The 19,526-nt window shown below is 35.3% G+C and overlaps 1 protein-coding gene across 4 annotated transcripts in view; it reads left to right on the forward strand.

The window, feature by feature from the left end:
• Nucleotides 1-19,526, forward strand: part of LOC408944 (probable JmjC domain-containing histone demethylation protein 2C) — a 254,311-nt gene that overhangs the window by 210,512 nt on the left and 24,273 nt on the right. For all 4 annotated transcript variants that reach the window (XM_026441946.1, XM_026441945.1, XM_006560130.3 and 1 more), the window contains exon 9: nucleotides 12,493-12,640. In XM_026441946.1, the coding sequence (XP_026297731.1) occupies nucleotides 12,493-12,640 (148 nt within the window). The remainder of the gene's footprint in view (nucleotides 1-12,492; nucleotides 12,641-19,526) is intronic.

A 19,526-nucleotide genomic window follows, 5' to 3' on the forward strand; every position in this document is an offset into this window, starting at 1 on the left:
TGAATTACAATTTCCCGGTGTTCGCGCGAGAATCAAACAGTGTTGGTTATATTTTCCAAGGACTTTGCAATGTCGTAGATTTCAAAGTAGGTTTTTCCTCCTAAGCGAGATATCGAATGCAAGATTGCTTCGGTAAAAATATCATTGACGATTATAAATAATAAACGTTCGTTTCCTTTTTTTTTTTTTTTCTTTTCTTTTCAAAGCTATTCGCACGAGTTTATCAACGAATAATATCACGGATGATCGAACGCCACCACGCGTTGCATGAATAATTTAACGACTGTTGAATCAGCCGTTTTAAGCATCATTAGTGCATATCAATTACGTGCCCCGTAAAATACGTATCTGTAATTGATTACACGTTTCGTTTATGCAACGCCACCGATTGGGTCTAGTAAAAAGTTATTTCTATACCATTCTATATACGAGAGTCGCATGCTAATGCGCTCTACATGAAATTGTAATGAACCTGATGCATAAACCATCATCCGCCGATTTGCATTGAAGTGAAAGCAGTAAAAACTGTAACGCCGAACGATCGGATCTGTAACTATCTGTCCGTTGTACCAAACCGAGAAATCGATTTAATGCTAGATCGAGAGAACGAATCCGATGGAATCGGATATGTCGTTGAATATTGAACGAGTGATTCTTCGCAAAAGTGAGCAATAATTTAATAGGATCGTGGCTAAAATTACATCCGTTTGTTTATTTATTCGCCAATTTTAAAACGATAATTTTCGTCTCATCGCATCGATTTTTTTTTTTTTTTACGCAAGCTTATCTCTTCGACCTTTTATGTAATTATTGATTATATTTTAAACGATAGATAAACTTTAACGTGTTATTAGAAAGAAATGTACTTTTATTAATAATTGACAAGGTAATACGATAAAAACATTACGAAAAATTGTAAAAAAAGATGTTTAATTTAAATTTTTAATATTCAATTGTATCTTTATTTTTATTTCCGATAAAAAAATAATTCTCAATGATTTCTGACGATTATAACTTCAAAGTCGTTTTCCTTTACGAGAGATTACAATTATAAAATCTGCAAGCATCAATATTCTGACAATAAATATAACTCAGATATCAAGAATCCAATTATATTCGATCACAAACGAAAAGAAAGGATCGGAAGGCGAGGAAACATTAGATCGAGAGAGAGCGAGCGAGCGAGCGTCGCTCGTTTTCCCAGGCTCTCGAGCCAAACGAGCATTCCCTCGTGTTTCGCCGCGGTATAAAAATAGAGCGAAGATAGTGGAACGTTTTGGCACGGCCGCTCGCGCGAACGGCAATTTTACGATCGTCGACCACTCGTCAAACTCCCTAAGCCCTCGTGGTGGATTCCATCGTGGTGGTTTGGAGCCTTGTATTCCGGGTATCGCCTCTGCCAACAATATTTCGATCCGCCCCCTCTCTCTTCTTGTCGCGCTTGTCATTTTTCCACGCCCCTGATATTGTGCTCTCCGATGTTCGGAACGTTTTAAACTCGGATTTCATCTCTAAATATAGGGCCACGTTGAAAATTATATAGGTGTCGCAAAATTACCGCCGTTCGAAAATAACGCTGGCGTTGTATATTAACCGGATGCCAAACGCGAACAGGGCGAAGTCAACATTCTAATAAGTTTTCGAAAACTCGGGAGAACGCCTGCGTCCCGAGACGCACCAGTTTCTATTCCACAGTTAAGCGGGAGTGAGATGAAGTTATGGAGAGAGGGAGACACGTTATCCCGCGACCAGCTCTCGATTACGATGCCGCGATGAAATAGTCCGCGCGTTTTAACGAAAATGGCCGACGAGAAGGATAATTAAGATATAGATTTTAATGATTTTTTTTTTTATTATTTATTACCTATTGTTTCTAAACTCTGTATTTAATGTATTTTCGAATCGAAATATTTCAAATTCATCGTGATGAAGAAATAGACTTTTCACTGGTTCATCCGTTATACGTTTTTATTGCTATCCCCATATGTTTACATTAACGGATGCCTACGCGCAAGCAAATATATATGTACAAACTATTGAATTCTATACATAATAATGGCAATCTTTTTTTAAATATTTTCCTAAAGGATTTATGTACGTAGGAAAAATTACTAAAATTAATCCTTTCGTTTAACAGAATTGTACAATGGAAATTATTGCTATTACGAATAATTCAGAAATGGACATTTATAATCTAATGTTATTCTGCAACAGGAGATCTTTAAGATACATTGCGTGTCGTTGTGTCACTTTTCGCTCGTAAAAAGGATTTCTTTCATCATCTCTTTGCAAAATGAGAAGGATATTTAACCGACAAAGGTTAATAGAATTTCTCTGCCGATTCTTTTTAAATACTCGCAGTTTAAATAAAAATAAAAACGAAATTTATATACGTTAATACCCCTTCGCATAGAAAGTTCCGAAAATACATTCGAACGAATTGTTTTTAACCGTGCGAATATCGAATGACGGGGCGTCGTTTTAACGGCAAATATGACAGACTGCAGGCCTGTCTTTTGCAAGGTTACTGACATTTGCCATGCTTCGGCTCTTTTATTAGAGGAACATTTAAAATCACTCGATGCTGGCTCGAATATCTCGCAAGTTCGTTTCGGTTCAGCCTGTCACGACGGGATGTGCTCGAACAAAAGCGTTCTCGAGGATGACGCAGCACACCCGCAAATGACACTTTCGTTCGCGTCTTTCGCGGACTCCCAGCGTTTTTACATTTCCCTCCTCGGTTTTCTAGCTTCAAATTGGAAAGAAACAAATTGGATAAATTATATTTGGATCGATTTTCAATTTGATTCGAATCAATTTGGTTCGATTTAACGCTTTCGATACATCCAATGTGTCGTAATTTTGTCGAAACGAGTATTTGAATGAATATACGATCGATTTATTAATATTCGAGATCAATATACGACGGTTGATCGAAATATAGATCTTTCGTTAATTGAAAGTGGTGTATAATTAATTGTAATTACAATGTCATGTTTACATAAGTTTAATTTAAATATTATTTATATTATTAGTTTGAAATTGCGTCATTATAATTTGCAGCCATCCACGTGTGATATATTTAGATCGATTGTTCTAATCATTCTTAATTCGAAAGCATAAAATTAATAACAATCGTCTTTATCAGAGGCTTTAAAAATAGACGTTGTAATTATATATAATGCCAAAAAACTGTTGTTGTTGTTGTTATCCAATGCAACTGGTATTCCCAGTTTACGGAATTATTAACGATGTGCAAATGTTCCAGGTGAGGTTATATTTTTTCCTTTCCTTTTTTTATCATTGAAAATTACGCATAATTGCATCTTTCAATAAGCTTGAATATATTCCGTGAAATTTTTGCATGGATAAACTAAGGAAAAGTGAAAAAAAAACAAACGGTGATCGTATTAATAATTAAACCGACGTGGACGATGACTAACAGATTTTTACATAACTCACGAAGTTGATGAATCGATATTCATTCTGCAAAGGAGCGAGGAAAAATATAGTTTCCTTTTTCCCCTTTAATTTTCGAGAAAGAAAAAGAATCGTGACTGGACTGTGGTGCCATCTATCGATCGATTCCAATTAAAATCTCTCGGGTTATAATTCGATTCGAGGAGAGAATCGAAAAATTTAAATAGCACCCGGTACGTATACCCGTTACATCGAGGCTTGTATATACGCGGCCGTTTCGTGTAAGCAAGCCAGCCAACCTGTCCCGATGATGCATTGGTTCGCGCGATTTGTGTGCGCGCGCTTGTCCGTGTGACGAGCTCGGGGAGAAGCAGCACGTGTGCGGCACAAAAACTTGTTTCGCCTCTCTTTCCCTCTTTCTCTCTCTCTCCGCCTCACCCCTCCCCCTTCCCTCTTCGCTCCCCGCTCCGCCGTATCCCCACCCTCGAACGTTTCGATTTTTATCTCGACGGCGTGTTTCTGTCCGCGGTGAAATTACGTCACGTAGAAATCATGATAATCGCACGATGGGCGAAGAAAAGCGGGATAGGAATGCAAACGTTTAATTCGTCGGTACGATTTGTATGAAAGGAGAAGGATATTTCTTTTTTTTCTTCGTATCATCTTTTTCTTTCTTTTTGTAATTTAAAATATCGAAGGAAGAGAAATATGTTTCTAAAATCGAGAAAGAATCGTATTTATAATCGTGTTCGTTTCTTGTCTATATATCTCGGGTTTGGTAAACGCGTTTGATTACGAAATTACGCGTTCTAAATGCGAGGCGGCGTGCTCGATACGTGAGAAGGTAATTGAACACAAAAGCGTTGCCCGTTTTCAATAGGCTGAAAATAAAACCGGGCGGACGTGTGCGTGTTGGTAATCCAGTGACCTTTTTCATGCTCGTTCTCCAAGTCCAATTACATCACGGAGGAAAGGTGGGACACGTCACACTTGACAAAGAATTCCGTTCGTATTAACCGACGAATTCCCCCCCCTTTACCGGCAACTGTAATTTACTTCCCGAGTAAGTCGTATTATTCATACGGCGAATAATCCGCGAGTCGTGTCTCGTTTCCTCGAACGAAATTGAACACGTTTCTCGAGCGTTAATTTTTTTCATAGTAAAAGTAAAAAATCTCTCTATTTTCCATCGTCTATAACTTAATAAGCAACCTTCAATATACTTTTCTACGCTTGTTTTAGCTTCTTCGAGTACGAGTTGCATTAGAAAGAAATTATTCTTACAATAATGATGGCTGTTTAGACGGATATAGAGCGTTGTAGAATATTCCAACGCTTCCTGTGGAAGAAATCTATAGGCTATGTCTACGCGAGTTGCTTAAAATATAGATTCAACGAAAAATCGATTGCGGCGCGTAACAATAAAAAGCGAGGTTAATTTAGTGGGATTAAAAATTAGAATTATTCGAGATAATATTACGATATTTATATTTATATATTCGACACCTTGTTTCATCTTTATCGTTTTCACTACGTGCAATTTATTTACCCGTTATACCTCGTTGAATACATTAATATTCGTCGAATTAATTTCTCCTCGTCTCTTTCACTATCTGCCATTCTTCATTCGTTGCTGGCAAACGTATAAAATGACACTTGAGAATTTCATAATGTCCCTAATAATTATACAAATGTATTACGATTGTGAAAAATAATTTTTCTTCTTTCGAAGGATGTGACGTTAATTTCACATCCAAAATTAAAAAAAAGATTTCCCGCAAACATAACCTATTCCTCGTAACGTAACAATGGAGAATTCATCTCGTTAGGCGTAAAAAAATTTGCATTTATTTACCCGTATGTGGAGCGTGTAACAGGTTACGCCATTTTCTTTTTCAAACGAATAATTGATACATAACCGTACATATATCGTTAAATATCGCGATAAATAACGTATAAATTCGTGAAGCAGGGAGGAAAAAAAGTTGGTGAAAAAAGAAGGTCACCGAATTTCGTGCCGTTTTACCCGTGCAACAACTCGTACCGTTTTATTCGTGCGCCAAGGAAAAGGAGAAAAAAAATCCCAGCGACGACGTTCCGTGCCACTTTGTCAGCCACGTTGTCGAGTGGGGCGCTGCGAGCGCTGTGAAGTGGAGTGCGAGAGTGGGGGGGCCGAGTCGCGTGAAACGAAAGCAAAAATAGGTTCGCGGGTTTTAAAGCTTCGGCCGTTGTGTCGCATCGGGGAGAGACGTATCCATGGCTGTTTCCCGGCGGCCAGGTGGAAAAGAAAGGGAAGAGAGGAGGAGGAAAGGTGGACGGACAGGTGTCTGGAAGCCATCTTGGTCTCTTCATCGGTCCCGTGCGCCTTCAGAATGTCAGCGTCTAAGGTCGAGCGTGTGTTGTGTTGCGCGCACACGGGAGGAAAGCGGTATTCAGCGCATCCTACAAAATTCATGAGCCGTAAAATTCGAGCATAATCGAATCGCTTCTGCTCGGTTATATCGTTTCCTCGCCGCGATGGATCGATTGTATGGATTGTATGGAAAAAAGAAGGATTAATCTCTGTGAAAAGAGAGTAAAAATTTGCTCTCTCCGCTCGTTTTTTTTTCTTTCTTTTTTGGGGAAAGTCGATAAAATTATTATCCAGTCCGATTTCTCACGTTGAACGGAACGAGTTATTAAGCAGATATAAATTGAAAATCAAATTTCTCCCTTTGAAGCTTGGGAAAAGGAAAGATATTGAATGTTGAAATTGTATTGGATTTCGTATTGTTATTAATTTTACACTATTTTCTATTCCAATCATTTCCTTTTTTTTTTTATTCTCATTCGATTATCGTAAAAAAAAAAATTTTTCGAGCAAATTTTATTATTTTCATCAATTGTTCAGATATTTTTGTTTCTCCACGTGTACACGTATCACGCTTGTATACTTTCTTGTTGGATTAGTAAAGGTCACAGTCGAATACATTCGCTTCGTAAAATTCCTCGCCCGACATGACGAACTAATTCCCCATACTATATAACCAGGTCACGATCTGTAAACAGGAAGGTTGATCGATCAATGGCCTCTCCAAGAAATTTGTCTCCTCTTTCTTGTCTCTATCCTGTTGGTAAATATTAGACGAAAAGAAAGTATGAAGAGTAATGAAATGTATCTATGTATGGATTTAGAATTCTTATTCAGTTTTATAAAGTATAAAAAATAATTCTAAATAAATAGTAGTACGACAAACTTGAAGTTATAATTTAAATTTGATTGATCGTCGTGTAGAGTTTCTTTTCAAAAAAAAAAAAAGATCGAAAATGAAATGAGACGATTTTTATTTAGAATAGTAATAAATAGAAAAATTGAACGAATTGTAATTTTTTAAATAAAAATAAAATTAATTAGACTGAGTGAAAGTTACTTTTGAAGAAAAGTAAATTATAAAATTGTGTTAATAGAAAGCTTTTATCGATGTTATAAATCTTTTATATTAGTAACTCGTCGTTTTTATTTTTTCTAAAAATTTCACTTTAATACTAGATTCTAGGGTCTAGAAACTTTCTATCGGGAAATATAAAATAACAACAATTGCTATGGATCATCATTCTTTATCTTATCTCAAATTCGTATTCTTCTGCGCAATGCATTCTACGAATTTCTTACGAATTTTCGTGGATTCATCGGCAAACATAACAACGTTTACGTTTCTTATGGAATTAAGCGTTTAGATTAAATCGCTCTTCTGTGTTTCTTGCTGCATTATACACACACACACACACACACACATATATATATATCTTCCCAAACTAAGCAGTTTAAGTTCAGAATCTGAGTTATCGATCGCTCGAGTTCCAGAGTTAGTTCAACGAACATTTCGAACATTAAGTTCCCTTAAACGAGATCACAAACATTATCGAATAATATTCGAGCGTTTCCAAGTGTTTCGTAACAATTGTCTAACGATATAATTACGTGAGTGGGAAATGTTGCAAACTAAACGTGATCGCGGGACAGTATTGTGTATACGATTTAATTAGACCACAGGATTTGGAATATTATCTTATCTATGGATCTTTAATACCTTTTCCTCTCTTTGTTTACTTGTTTTCCTCGTGAAATTTAATTTCCTCGACGAAAGATAACGCTGGACAGACTTTGGAACAGACTTATGAATTCTTCGATTATCGAAACGTTAATTCATCTTGATAAATTTAATCTTGTTGTTTTGAAAGTATGCCAAATTAAAAAATTAACAAGTGTATATTCCTTCTTTTTAATTGACAATTTTACATCGTCTTTTTAATAAATATATTCAATTTCTAGTAGTAAAATTAAAATAAATCAATTGGAGTTTATATTTATCGATGAAAAACAAGATAATATATCAATTTCATAGTTTAATCTCAAAAATTTTTATTATACGTATAAATAAATCGAAAACATTTGAAACGTATCAACCATATCTCCTTATATATAATTTTCCTCTCGTGTTTGAAAGGAAAAAGAAAAAAAAAATTTAATAAGAAAAGATGAAAATACGATACGATTAATTATAGCGTTTGCAGAATTTTTTTATGCCCAATCGTAAATCGACGCGAACGTCCTCTCGAGATACAAGGTAGACGCGTCGAGTCCATAAAAAGAGGCGTACACATTTTAACGCGAAAAAAGGATATAAGGCGTTTATGTGTTCATCGCGCGTGTATACGAAGAAAGGAAAGGGAGCGAGAAGAAAGAAGGGGGAGCCTCGGTCGAAACAAAACAAAAGAGGCGAGGATGCGTAAGGCCTTTTTTGGTGATATTTGCCGTGTATTGGCTCGAGAGTTGTGTGTTGGTCCCCCTGTTTCTGGTCAGGCTGGTCTTGGCCGACCGGATTTTTCAAAGGTTGCCCACAGCTCGAACCTGTCCTGTTCCCATACAGGACTGGTTTATCGACCGGCACTCGATGCTCGATTTCTGAGCAACGCCAAAAGAAAAATGGACGACGGAGGGAAAGAGAGAGAGAGAGAGAGAGAGAAAGAAGGAATTCCTGTCTTGTCGGCCTTCGGCCATTTCCGCTGATTAACCTTTTCTCCCGAGCCAATCAACGTTTTCACCCAGTCGTCGTACGGATTTTGGATTTTTTTTTTTTCAATCAACGATTCTTTCTTAATTATAGACAATTCGTCGGCTCGATCGGTAAAGAAGATTTCGATATAAATCGAGATGAAGCGATTGACATATATTTTTATAGGAGATGTAAATATTAATATTATTTATTATTGTTATATATTTTCTACGAGCTAAATACTAGTTAATTAGTTCAATAAAATTATAGATCGAGCTTTTTGAAAATATTTCTCGATTAATATCACCTTACATTTTCCTTATTATATAATTTCAATGAAATTCTCAGAGATAAGGATACATTTCGAAAAATTTAAATTTATATTCCCTAAATTTTATTAGGAACGTTTCACGAGAGATTGATACGAGGTTCTCGAGTTCTCTCTGCTAGTAAGTTACTAGTAAGCGTTCGCGGAAGTTTGTTGGAAGTTTAATGGACGATGGTGGGGGGAAATAATTCGCCGAGAATGTTGGTAAATGTCGGGAAGCAATGTTTAAATTAACATGATGCAGTTTCTCTACACGTGTCCTCTTTACCTCGTTGTCCGTCGTGGCTCGAGTTTGAAACTGCCATGCTCACGATATATAATATAAAAGTTTGCTCATAAAATTAAAACTTCCCCAACAAAGTGTGTATCTACGATTCGGCTCTCCACAGTTAGAAATGGAAGGAAACTTTCCGCTTTTTAATTTATGTACAACACTTGTTTGATCTTTTTCTTTTTTTTTTTTTTTATTAAACAAAATTGTTAAAATCGATCCAATTTTTTTTTTACAAAATAGTGAATTAATTTTCGTTGCACAAGTGACGAAATAAATAGAAACTCGTACTATTTTTTTTTTTTCAGGAAATTAATGTATTTAAACAAAATCAAATACCAAGAAATGGAATATTCTCGTACGAAAAATTCAGAAAGGAAAAAAAATGTTTTTTTTTATCAATGATTCGATCTGCAATTCAGCATCGAAATAAATGAAGATATTTATATATATATGTACGTACGAGAGAGACATATCTAATTTTCCAAGTTGGCATTTTATTTTAATCGTTTATTCCATGAATGAAGAAACATTTCCAGTTAAGAAACGAGTAGTGGAATTTCGAATTATAATAAATTGTACATAATGATATTTGCGGAAAAAGCGGAAATCGAATAGATTTAACAAGTTGTCCACGTTTAAAGAGATGCAAATCGGATGCAGAAACTCGTTTCGGTGTGTCTGAGCATAATAATAAAGCTCGGAACTAGGGACTTTTTTTTTCTTTTGAAACTTTTTAATAACAATGAACGAAGAGATTTGGTTTTCTTTTTTTCTTCTTAACATTGCTTGCAAGAAATTTTGCAACGTGTTAATGGAGAAGGAATAATGGTTGAAAATTATGATATTTGAAATAATCTAACGCGTCAAAGTTTAAATATTTTTCATTCCATTTGCATCGTAATCTTTGTCTTTGCAATTTACGTTTTTTTAAAAAAATTATTTAAAACCGTTGGATAATTTTTCTAGAAAAAAAAACGTAATTCTATCCTTTTTCTACGGATATACATTAACATTTCCGATCTCTCGTTATTCTTCTAAAGTCTAAAGTCTCGTTAGATAGGCTTTATTGATCTGTCAATTAGCACGCCTCTTCCTTTCAATATTATCGTCATTTATATAACTTCCATTTAATAATATACGGAAAATATACGCGTATCGAAAGAATTAAACGTTTTATTATAAGCGTTTTATAAATGTTTACAATTAAAAAAAATTCTAAAAGAAGAATTAATTTATTTCGAAGAAATATATATATATATATAGAGAGAGAGAGAGAAGGAAAAAAGAAATTAAATTTATAAAAGTATCTTTGCGAAACGAAACGAAGTTTCATCGGTTGGAGAACAAACAGAAATGGAGGGGGTTCGATGGAAGATAACCTCGCGTTCGAAACAACGATAACAAAAGTATCGAAGAAAAATGAAATCGCGTTTAATGATCCGTCGGCCAGGAACGAGGAAATAAATGCTATATATTTCTTTATCCGAGCCCGTTTTATAGAACTCGTGAAAAACATGGGCAGAAATCGTGTGCGATCAGGAAATACGCATTTATCGATCGGTTCCCCCTCCCCTTCCCGCGCCGTGGTGTGTGTGTGGCGCGCGCGTATATACGTGCATTGCTGGGATGGTCCGCGAGTCATCGAGATAAACGCATGCATGTGTGTTGAGCGCATATCAGTATAAATAACTTACGCAAGCATTAATGAACGCTTATCTAGCCGAGTCTGTTGAAAAAAAAAAGAAAAAAAGAAAAAAAAAGAAAGAAAGAAAAAGATACGCCATCGTCGGCATTATTATCGTTGTGGCTGCTCTTTTAATACCCGCGAACGCGGAGCGCATGCGCGAATAACACACGCTCGCGAGCCACGACACGGGATCGTGGCGTTCACAATGGTGCCTTGTTGTGTTGTGATCCCCTGGATCACCGAGCGCGCAAGTGTCGAAACCGAAACTGGCCGCGAGTATTGCAGAAGGTCGAGACGGGAGGAGAGCATATAACGCGATATAATATAAACGGCCGGCTTTAGGATGGAATTGTACCGTGATTTTAATTAATATTTATAGTTATCGTTATAGGACACCGAGAGGACAAGTGAGTCGAGAGAGAGAGAGCACGTGAGATGCGCGTGTTGAGATTACGACTCTACGTTTTAGCTACAATTGGAATTGTAGTAGTAATTTCGAGCAAAAAAAAAAATAAATTAAACATTATCTGGAAATATTTTAATAATTAACTCGATAACGACGAATATTTCTTCTTTTCTGCGTTCGTTGCATTCAGAGAATAATATGATTTAAAAAATTCGAAAATATATAGTTATATATATAGTTATATATATATATAGTTATATATATATAATATATATATAGTTATGATATAGACGTAATATTAGATACAATTATTTACCAATCGGTCGATAATATTTGACACATGTGGAAAATGCAAGCTTGCAAGATAAGATAAGAAAGAATTTCCAGATAATTAATTAATTTTAAAAAATAATAATACTTGAAAATTATAAGTATATTTTATCTACGTCGATATAATTGAAATGATATCCATCCATTTTTAATCGAAATCTAACTTTCGTTTTCTTCTATTATTACTTTATTTATATTTATCTCAAAATTTCGTTCGAATCGCACTTTCCAAAATTTTCATTTCGATCATTAAAAATTAGCCATAACTATTCCCATCGTTAATTTTTTCAAAATTAATTTGGAAATCCTGTAAATCTGTATTTTGAAAGAAAAAAGAAAGAGAGAAAGTGAAAGATTCGTTTCTTCTTCGACTAAGAACTGACCTTCGACAGGTCAGTGATATTTCTTCTATGTGGACTTTTTTTATCGCGCTTTGACCACAGAGTAAACACGCGCGCAACCATTATATCTATATATATATATATATATATATTCCGTTTCTCTCCTTGTTTAGAAATGTGTTTCAGTAAAACTTGGAAGAGAACAATCGAAAGTATCAACAATGGGCGCAATTGTTGATTCGAAGCAATCTTCTAAACGAGCAAAAGCGACATTTGGCAGTAGCCGCGTCGTGGATAATAATACTTGATAATGATAATAATAGATGGGCGATATCGAAGCCAATTTCTCCCGACTACGCTTTTCTTCCTGGCTGATGGCTCGAGTAAACATTGCCCAATAAATTTTTAATTCTTTCCCCCTCCTCTCCTGTTCAATAAGCGATTCTTATATACCGGGTGTTTGCAAGAATAAGAAATTCTTATCACTTTCAAAATATATTAAAATTTTCATTATACAATTTCAGTTAATTGGATGATGCGAAAAAGAAAAATAGAAAATCGATTGTTGAAAATCGTTAATTTGGAAAAAAGAAAAAGAAAGAAACGTTTTTTTATTAAGCGAGAAAAAGAACTTGTGTGTGTAACCTTGAAACTTTTGTACGTGTTCCAGGGAGCGGCGAGAAGCGGAAGCTCGGCTGGAGAAGCGTGAACGAGAAAGAGAGGCCAAGATGGAAAGGGAGAGGCTGGAGAAGCAAAGGGCCGCCGAGCAGGCAGTTCACAAACACTTCGAGGAGTCCCTAAGGCTGGCGCAACAAAAGGTTAGTCAGCCTTTACTGCCTGTTTCTCTCCGGTGCGCGCGTGTTTTTAATGACCTCCAAACCCCTCCCCACTCCTCCCCCCTCCCCTCTAACGTGGAGCAGCGTGTCTAACAGATGCTCGACAAAAAATCTTCCCTATTATGTGCATCTTTAAGCGCGATTGATCCCCGAACTCGTCCAATATCTTCTTTCCTTTATTCTCTCTTTCTCTCTCTTCCTCTTCTTCGTTTCACAGTCGACAACGTGGATTACGCGAATTCTTTTTTTTTCTCGATAAATGTGTAGGGTACACGTATACACGTCTACGTAGAGAATATCGATGTGTTTGTGGAGCTGGAGAGCTTTGGAAGGTCGATTCGAACACACGAAAAAACAAACGGTTGGTGTACAAAAAAGTCGGTCGAGGCTTATTTATCTCGAGTTATATTATATAAATGATAGAAATTGGACGAAGCGTTGGATGAAGCGAGACGGGAAGATTTGTGCGACGGCGACGTAACGGAGACAGAGATACGTACCTCGCTGCGTCTAAAATACGGGGAATTTTTAGTCGCTTGTAATTTAATAAATAAATTCCAACTTTTGTATCGTCAACTTTCGCGTCATATTCCAATATAAAATATAAATTTCTCATACATCGTTTCCTATTTTTCTCGATTGTTTTAATAATTAATTTTTTAAATTTATTTTGTAGGAACGTATAGATAACGTATAGATAGTGTTCGACTTTAATCCCTAAAAACAAATAATCGTAAACCATATATACTATTGAAAAAAAACGACTTACATAGGAATCGAGTTATCTCGAGGAGGGATATATATATATATATATAATTACTTTTTTCTCGTTATACGTATAGATGTATATAGGAAGGTCGAGGAAGATAAAAGATAAAAGATTCGTTTTAAGTCGAATTACATAATATCCCGTGATTAAATTCGTCATTTCCTAAATATAGCGTTTAAATTATTTATCGAGCTCGTGTCATTTTGAACTTGAATTTTTCTAGAACTCGATTCATACGAAGCATAAGGAAAGCGGAATATTTGCTTCGCGTGTTCTCCTCCGTTAATATTCGTACAAGTTTTAAACTGAGAATATTTATCCTCGCAATATCACTTTTTCACTTTTTCTTCCACAAAAAGATTAATTATCCATTTCCTCGAAATTGTGCATACATTTTTCCTATATCAGAGTTTAGTTTATACAAGTTTTATATGTTAAAATCGAATCGATTATTAAAATTTTAACAATTTTATACCCATTATATATTATTATCTCTAACTTCCGCGCAAAAGCAGAGAAAGAGAAAGAAGAGAAGGAAAAAAACGATGGGGAAAACAAAAGGAAAAAAGATACAGTCGGAATCCCGGAAGTTTAAGTTAAGGTTTCTCGCGACCCCGAAAGACAAACACAATCTTGGTGCTAACGAGGACATCGCGATGCGTCACTTGTCGCCTTCTCCTCCTCCTCCTCCCCCTCCTCCTCCTCCTCTTTCTCCCCTCCCCTCCCCTCCCCTCGCCTGACACACGAGGAAAGGTGGAAATATTTTTATCGCGCATTCAGCTAAAGAACCGACGTTAAATATTTAACGGTTGAGCTCGATTATGCAAGCAACGTCCAAGGGCGACGTCTTGGAAATTCTGAGAAACCTCGAGCAGCCACTTGTTTGCACCGACATTCCGTGGAAGTTGTTGCAAATTTCCAAGTAAAATGTTGGGAATTGAAGCGATTCGTTCATCGATTTTTGCCCGATTGCCGAGATACTCGAAGGGAAAATATATTATCATATATTGTGTTATAATAATGGAGGAATAATGAATAATAAAACATTCTTCTATTATTAATCCACAATTTTCAATTTCATTTATTTATTTATTTAGTTAGAAAATTCTTATGAATTAAAAAAAAAAATTTTAAATTTAAAATTTAATATAAAAATTTATATAATAAATATAAAAATTCTTATGAAGTAATGATTTAATAAATTTTCCAAAAAAAGGAAATAGTAATTCAATCCAACATTTCGTCCAAAAAAATATCTCTCGATTATATTTTTAACAATTATTTATACATCACGAAACTCGAGAATAAAAATTAGATCGTCTTATTTTCCAGAAACTAAATCCTGAAGATTGCGATATAAAAAAGAAGTGATTATCGATTCGTCGTAAAATGGGATCGAAAAGTTAACGTCAACGGTTCAAGTTTGTTGCCAAACTGTTCGGGCAAACAGTTTAGCAGCGAGCCTTTTTACCACCTCGCTCTCCCTCTCCATTCGAACTCGTACATACGCGTTCGTTTCCCTCGAAAACCGCAGCAGCCCCAGTTCGAAATTCCCTTTGCCGAATTTTCAACGAACTTTGCATTCGATGCACCGTTCGGCGGTGAGCGAGAAATTTTCCGAAAACCGAGAACTCGACCCCCCCTCCGTTCCATAAAATTCGCGATCAAGTTTCTCCCCCAACGCTTCGAATTCCTTTCGTCGCGGTTATTTCGAAATTTCATCAAAAGGGCAACACTGTCCGGGCTTCTCCGACGCGTTGCTTTTCTTGCACGTACGAAATTTGTAAATGAGTTTTTCGAGGCAGAATTAGAACAAGTTTATGATATGGTATTATTTTAATTGCTGTCTTTGAATTTTATATTCAATTTTTATAGAAATTGTGAAATCGATATCCAATCTTAATTTTATTAATGAAAAGAATTCAGATGTGATAAAAATTTTAAATTCGAAACTGTTGCTCTCGACGAGATATATTTCAAGATAGAGAAGTTTAACATAGAGAAATAAATTAATTCAGATGTGATAAAAATTTTCTGAAATTTAAAATTTAAAATTCGAAATTGTTGCTCTTAATGAGATATATTTCAAGATCGAGAAGTTTAACATAGAGAAATAAATTAATTCAAATGGGATAAAAATTTTCTATATTTAAAATTTTAAATTTATTATTAAATTTTATAATTTAAAATTTTTATATTAAATTTTAAATTTAAAATTTTTTTTTTTTCGAAATTTTTGCTCTTGACGAGATATATTTCAAGATAGAGAAGTTTAACATAGAGAAATAAATTAATTCAGATGTGATAAAAATTTTCTGAAATTTAAAATTTAAAATTCGAAATTGTTGCTCTTAATGAGATATATTTCAAGATCGAGAAGTTTAACATAGAGAAATAAATTAATTCAAATGGGATAAAAATTTTCTATATTTAAAATTTTAAATTTATTATTATATTTTATAATTTAAAATTTTTATATTAAATTTTAAATTTAAAATTTTTTTTTTCGAAATTGTTGCTCTCGACGAGATATATTTCAAGATAGAGAAGTTTAACATAGAGAAATAAATTAATTCAGATGTGATAAAAATTTTCTGAAATTTAAAATTTAAAATTCGAAATTATTGTTCTTAATGAGATATATTTCAAGATCGAGAAGTTTAACATAGAGAAATAAATTAATTCAAATGTGATAAAAATTTTCTGTATTTGAAATTTTAAATTCGAAATTGTTGCTCTTGACAAGATATATTTCAAGATCGAGAAGTTTAACATATAGAAATAAATTGATTTAGATGTGATAAAAATTTTCTATATTTATAATTTAAAATTTATTATTAAATTTTATAATTTAAAATTTTTATATCAAATTTCAAATTTTAAATTTCAGATGTGACAAAAATTTTCTGTATTTAAAATTTAAAATTCGAAATTGTTGCTCTCAACGATTAGTAAATTAATTTTCTTTCTAATTTTTGAATATATATAGCAAGAAAGGGAAATTTTCGTATGAGTTTTCTTCAAATTACGAAAAAAAAAGTTTTTGAATATATATAGCGAGAAAGGGAAATTTTCTTCAAATTACGAAAAAAAAAAAAGGAAGAAACAACGTTCGAAACCATCGAAATAAGAATCGCCGTTTAAACTTGAGAAGAATCGGGGAACGAGGAAAATGGGGCGAGTTTAGCGGTTAGAGGAAACCACCCTCGCCGTCGGGGTGAAAATACGGATAATCCCCCTGTGAGCAGTGCTCGCAGATCGCATTCTCCAGGGTCCTCTTTTCAGGGTCCTCTTCTACGTTTCCCTGGGAGAAAAGGGTGTGTGTTCCCATAGCAGATACACACGGGCGGTAGGGGGATGCCGAGAGGGGGCAGAGGCAATCAATGCATTCCAGCACCTGCCTTTTGTGCGTGTTACAGCTCTGACAGTCACCCAAAACCTGCCTGGCCCCGCGCCGCTCTCTGTGTATTTTTGCTGCACCCGGTGCGCGCCTCGCAGCGTCTCTCATTTCTCCTCCTTTTTCCCCTTTTCTCTTTCTCTCTCTCTCTTTCCGAGCGGTAGTAAACTCGTGTTCTCTCTCTCTCTCCGTCGGCCCCGTTTACGACGTCTGTCCTGCTCGTGTCTCAAGGTCTGACCAAGCGTTGACTAGTTCACGGATAGTAGTAGTATCGTTTCAACTGGTAATTTCGTTGGAAAGTGTGTTACACGAACGTGGAACTTTTACGAGGCTATCGAGGACATCGAAACTTGATCAACTCAATTACATTTCTCTCCGATTTTTCTTTTTCTTTCTTCTGTTCTTTCTGAGCGAATAATAAGTTTCGATTGAGTTTTTTGTATACGTTTCTTCGATAATTCTGAATGTGAGATACGGTTTCTCCTCGTTTATATCAAATATTTTGTGTGTTTGTAATTCTTGTAACTTGTTTTTCTCAATTTCACTTATACGCAAGATTAATTTGTTCGAGTTATCGATAAAACACAATGTGATTAGTGTCGATCGATCATAATATATATTTATCTTTGTTGCAAAAAACAAAAAACGTAACGTGGTTATTTCCTGGATTTTTATTTTAAAAAATCTTACGCAACGAAGATAAAGGGGAAATCTTTTAAGCCGGAATACTATTCGTATACTTTTATCTCTTATCGAGCATCGTACGAGCATCCCACGCCATTCCTGTCCTCGAGTCGGCCGGCATCGATTACCGGTCGACGAGAAAGCTTTAACGACCGATAATGAACCTTTGGAACGGTTGAAAGGAGGCGAGCGAGAAAAGGACAGGGAATCCGAACTTGGAAGAGAGGTTGAGCACCGCTGAGAGCACGCAGTGCAGACACGAATAAACCAGAAAGGTTTCTTTCAGGTTAGGTCCCAGGAGCGCCTACCTGCCCTTCCACCCCACAAAAATGTCCTGCCCAGTCGTTCGCGAGCTTTCATCCCGTTCACACGAATCCGTCGAAAAATATCCATGAATCACCATTTCAATCCACGTGTAAATACGATTCGAAAATTCCCCACCGTAAATCACGTATTCCGCTCGTCACCGCATAGATAAATCTCGATAAAACCAGCGAGTATTGGCCAAGTGTTTTCCATTTCGTGGCTCGGATAAAGCGTGATCCGCGTGTGTGTCTCGACTAATCGATTCGTCACAGTTGCTCGCGATTCGAGAAAAACGCGACTGGCACGCCTCTCGGCGGCCCACTCCGATAACACTTCGTATTTACGTTTTATTCGCTTTCGTTACGTGTTTCCGGCCGCATACCTGAAAGAATGTGATAATATAATAAAACCGTTGCTCCGTGAATCCAATGTTGCTTTTGCTTTCGCGTGCAACAAGGGATAAATCTTCTTTCTCTTGCTTCTTTTTGGAAGGTTAGTATTAATTAATCGAACGCGTTGATCTCGTTTCGATCCTCGTTTTCCAACCTTCGACTCGACTCGAATCGATTCGATCGATCGATCCAAAATGGATTCCCTGTCGGGGAGAGGAAAGGATACGCGACCTTGGAAATAACGGTGACGAGAAGCTTAAGAAGAATTTATTTGCACATTTATATTCATAAATTCGTGATAAAGTCTATCTGGTTGATAACAATGCCAGCAACAGCATTGTTGCGCGCGCAGCGATAAATTCTTTTTCTTGGCCGCTTGTTGAAATCGCTTCCAAGTCTTTTTTTTTCTTTTTTTCTTTTTTTTATTGAACGTCGACGTGTTCGTTCCGCAAGGACGGACACGAACCGCGAAAAGAAATACACACACGCGCGCGTTTTGAAGGCTAAGAAGCACGATAGAAAACTCGGTCTGATTTATGCACGCCAACGCTTGATTTGTACTACTACGTTCGTTTTAAAAAAAAATTTGCATTCGATTTTTTTTTTTTCGCTCCTTTCACACGCGGTCTGAGATGGTGTCTTATTATTCTACGAACAAATTAAAAAATTAAAATACGAAATTTAAGATTCCGAATTTCAGCTACGATTTTCTCGAAATGGTTGGAAATTATTTAAAAATCCTTATTTTCGTGGATTTTATAAATCGTGATCTCGTTATTTAAAAATAATTTTATACGAAAAAGTTTGGAAATAAATAAATCATATATTCGTTTTAAAATAAATTTATAATATAAAATTAAAGAAAAAAATATATATATATAAAAGAATTAATAAAATTTGAAAATTTTTCACATCTTGAACGATGTGAAATTTTCTAAATTAAAGATTTTTCAAATATCAAATCGATATTTGCAGATGTTACATTTACGAGAAAAATAAAAATTTGATAAAATAGTGCAGTCACGGTTTAATATATAACAAGATTCGAGAAATAGTTCTACGTAGTTCTAGTTTCGCCATGATTTTATATTTATAAGAGATAAATATTTATTGATACTTCGTATCGAGTCGATAAAAACGTTAAAAAATTCATATTTCGCTAAGATCGTCGATTTGTTGAAACCGCACGATACGAGAATTATTATATTTGACGTACCTCGAATCTAATCTCGTGAGATAATGGCAAAGATTTGAAATTATAGAGTTTTTCCTTTTTTTTTTTTTTTTTTTTTTTATTATTATTATTGCGGATGTTGCGAC

This window comes from Apis mellifera, linkage group LG7 (genome assembly GCF_003254395.2).
Source record: "Apis mellifera strain DH4 linkage group LG7, Amel_HAv3.1, whole genome shotgun sequence".
NCBI lineage: Eukaryota > Metazoa > Arthropoda > Insecta > Hymenoptera > Apidae > Apis > Apis mellifera.